Here is a 1587-nt window from a genome sequence, read left to right as displayed (position 1 = left end):
ATTACTCCAGCAAAGCCTGTCCTGTGCATCCTTTTCTATCTGTTTCCATGATGTCCCCGCCTTTTTCATTTCCGCTTGTACCGCTCACCTCCATGTCATCTTTGGTCTTCCTTTCTTACGTTTTCCTATGTCAAAGCCTGTCTGATGCTGCTTGACGGGGGTCTCCTCACGGTGTGTCCAATCCATTTCCATTTCTTCACCTGTATGTCTTCCTTTTACTGACCTTTGGCTTGTTCTTTCCCACAGTTGAGCATTTGTGTCTCGATCGGGATCAGATTCTAGTGTATACTTAAGTATATTTGAAATGCGATGTCCGTCATTTGTAGAGATTTTCCTCCAGCTGGCTGTAAAATTTGATGTTTCTTCATTTGTCGTCGATTCTCGTGTTCCAGCGAGCTGACCCAGCTAGTGAAAGAGATTGATCGCCAGGCGCCCGAGGTCATCCAAAAGGCCAAGTTTGTGGTGTCCGGCGACCTGACTGCTCTCACCGACCTCTTAACCGATGCCGCAGCCTGGGCCAAGAAGGTAGGTCAAGGTCACTGACTTTGAAGTCAAAGCAAAAGTTATTCCCGGATCCGATCAGTGGGTGGTTGGCGGGTGCTCTGGGGTGGTTTGCTCCTTCTTTTCTATCAAACATCTATCGTCCTTATCTCCCCTCTTTTTTTTTTGTGTTTGTTACTCTCTTGTAATACCTCTAATCTTGGGCACTTATATGACCTTATTGTGTTGCAAGTGCTGTAAAACTCTTACTAGTACTAATACACCCAGCAGGCAATATATAGGGACTGCTATAAAATAATTGTCTAAGTCATTTTATTTTTTTGTTTTCTCAAAAGACTCTTTGAAAAAAACCTGCCTACTTCACCCAAAGTCAACATTGGGGCCCGGGGAAAGTTGAAAACGTTTCTATGTTTGGATTTTTACTGGCAAAGAAAACAAAACGTTGTCTGTACTGAGAGTGGGAAACAAGTAACTGGCGAAATTTGTCACCGTACGAAAAGCTGGAAATGTGATGGAAAAAATGTCTCCGACAACTGTGTTATGATTGTTCCAAAGGGGCTCCTATCGTCCTTACAATCTCTCCTCCCTCTTTTTTGTGTTTGTTACTCTCTTGTAACACCTCTAATCTTGGGCACTTATAATAACCTTATTGTGTTGCAAGTGCCGTAAAACTTTTACTAAGACTACAATGTCCCTCAGCTGGAGCGGGCGCGGATCATCGTGGATGTGGCGGCTGACCGCTGGCTCATGCTGACGGGTGTCCTGTGCCAGGCCATACACACGCACGACGGGATTCAGCTCAAGGTCATGGTAGGTCGTAGGTCACTGTTCAGGGTCGTGGTAGGTCGTAGGTCGCGGTTCAGGGTCGTAGTAGATAGTGAGTCACTATTCAGGGTCGTGGTAGATAGTGGGTCACTATTCAGCGTCGTGGTAGGTCATAAGTCACAGCTCAATGTCGTGGTAGGTCGTAGGTCACAGCTCAATGTCGTGGTAGGTCGTAGGTCACAGCTCAATGTCGTGGTAGGTCGTAGGTCACAGATCAATGTCGTGGTAGGTCGTAGGTCACAGCTCAATGTCGTGGTAGGT

General features: G+C 46.2%; 1 protein-coding gene across 1 annotated transcript in view; it reads left to right on the top strand.

Moving 5' to 3' along the window:
• Positions 1-1587, top strand: part of LOC101852205 — a gene marked incomplete in the record, with an annotated part of 40547 nt that overhangs the window by 19346 nt on the left and 19614 nt on the right. Inside the window, 2 exon segments of the mRNA XM_013086773.2 lie at positions 393-525; positions 1201-1311. Coding sequence (XP_012942227.1) covers positions 393-525; positions 1201-1311 — 244 coding nt within the window.

The sequence above is a fragment of the Aplysia californica genome, unplaced genomic scaffold, assembly GCF_000002075.1.
Source record: "Aplysia californica isolate F4 #8 unplaced genomic scaffold, AplCal3.0 scaffold00502, whole genome shotgun sequence".
NCBI classification, from domain to species: domain Eukaryota; kingdom Metazoa; phylum Mollusca; class Gastropoda; order Aplysiida; family Aplysiidae; genus Aplysia; species Aplysia californica.
The sequence above is the reverse complement of the archived record's forward strand: the minus strand, read 5'-3'. Positions and strand labels throughout refer to the sequence as shown.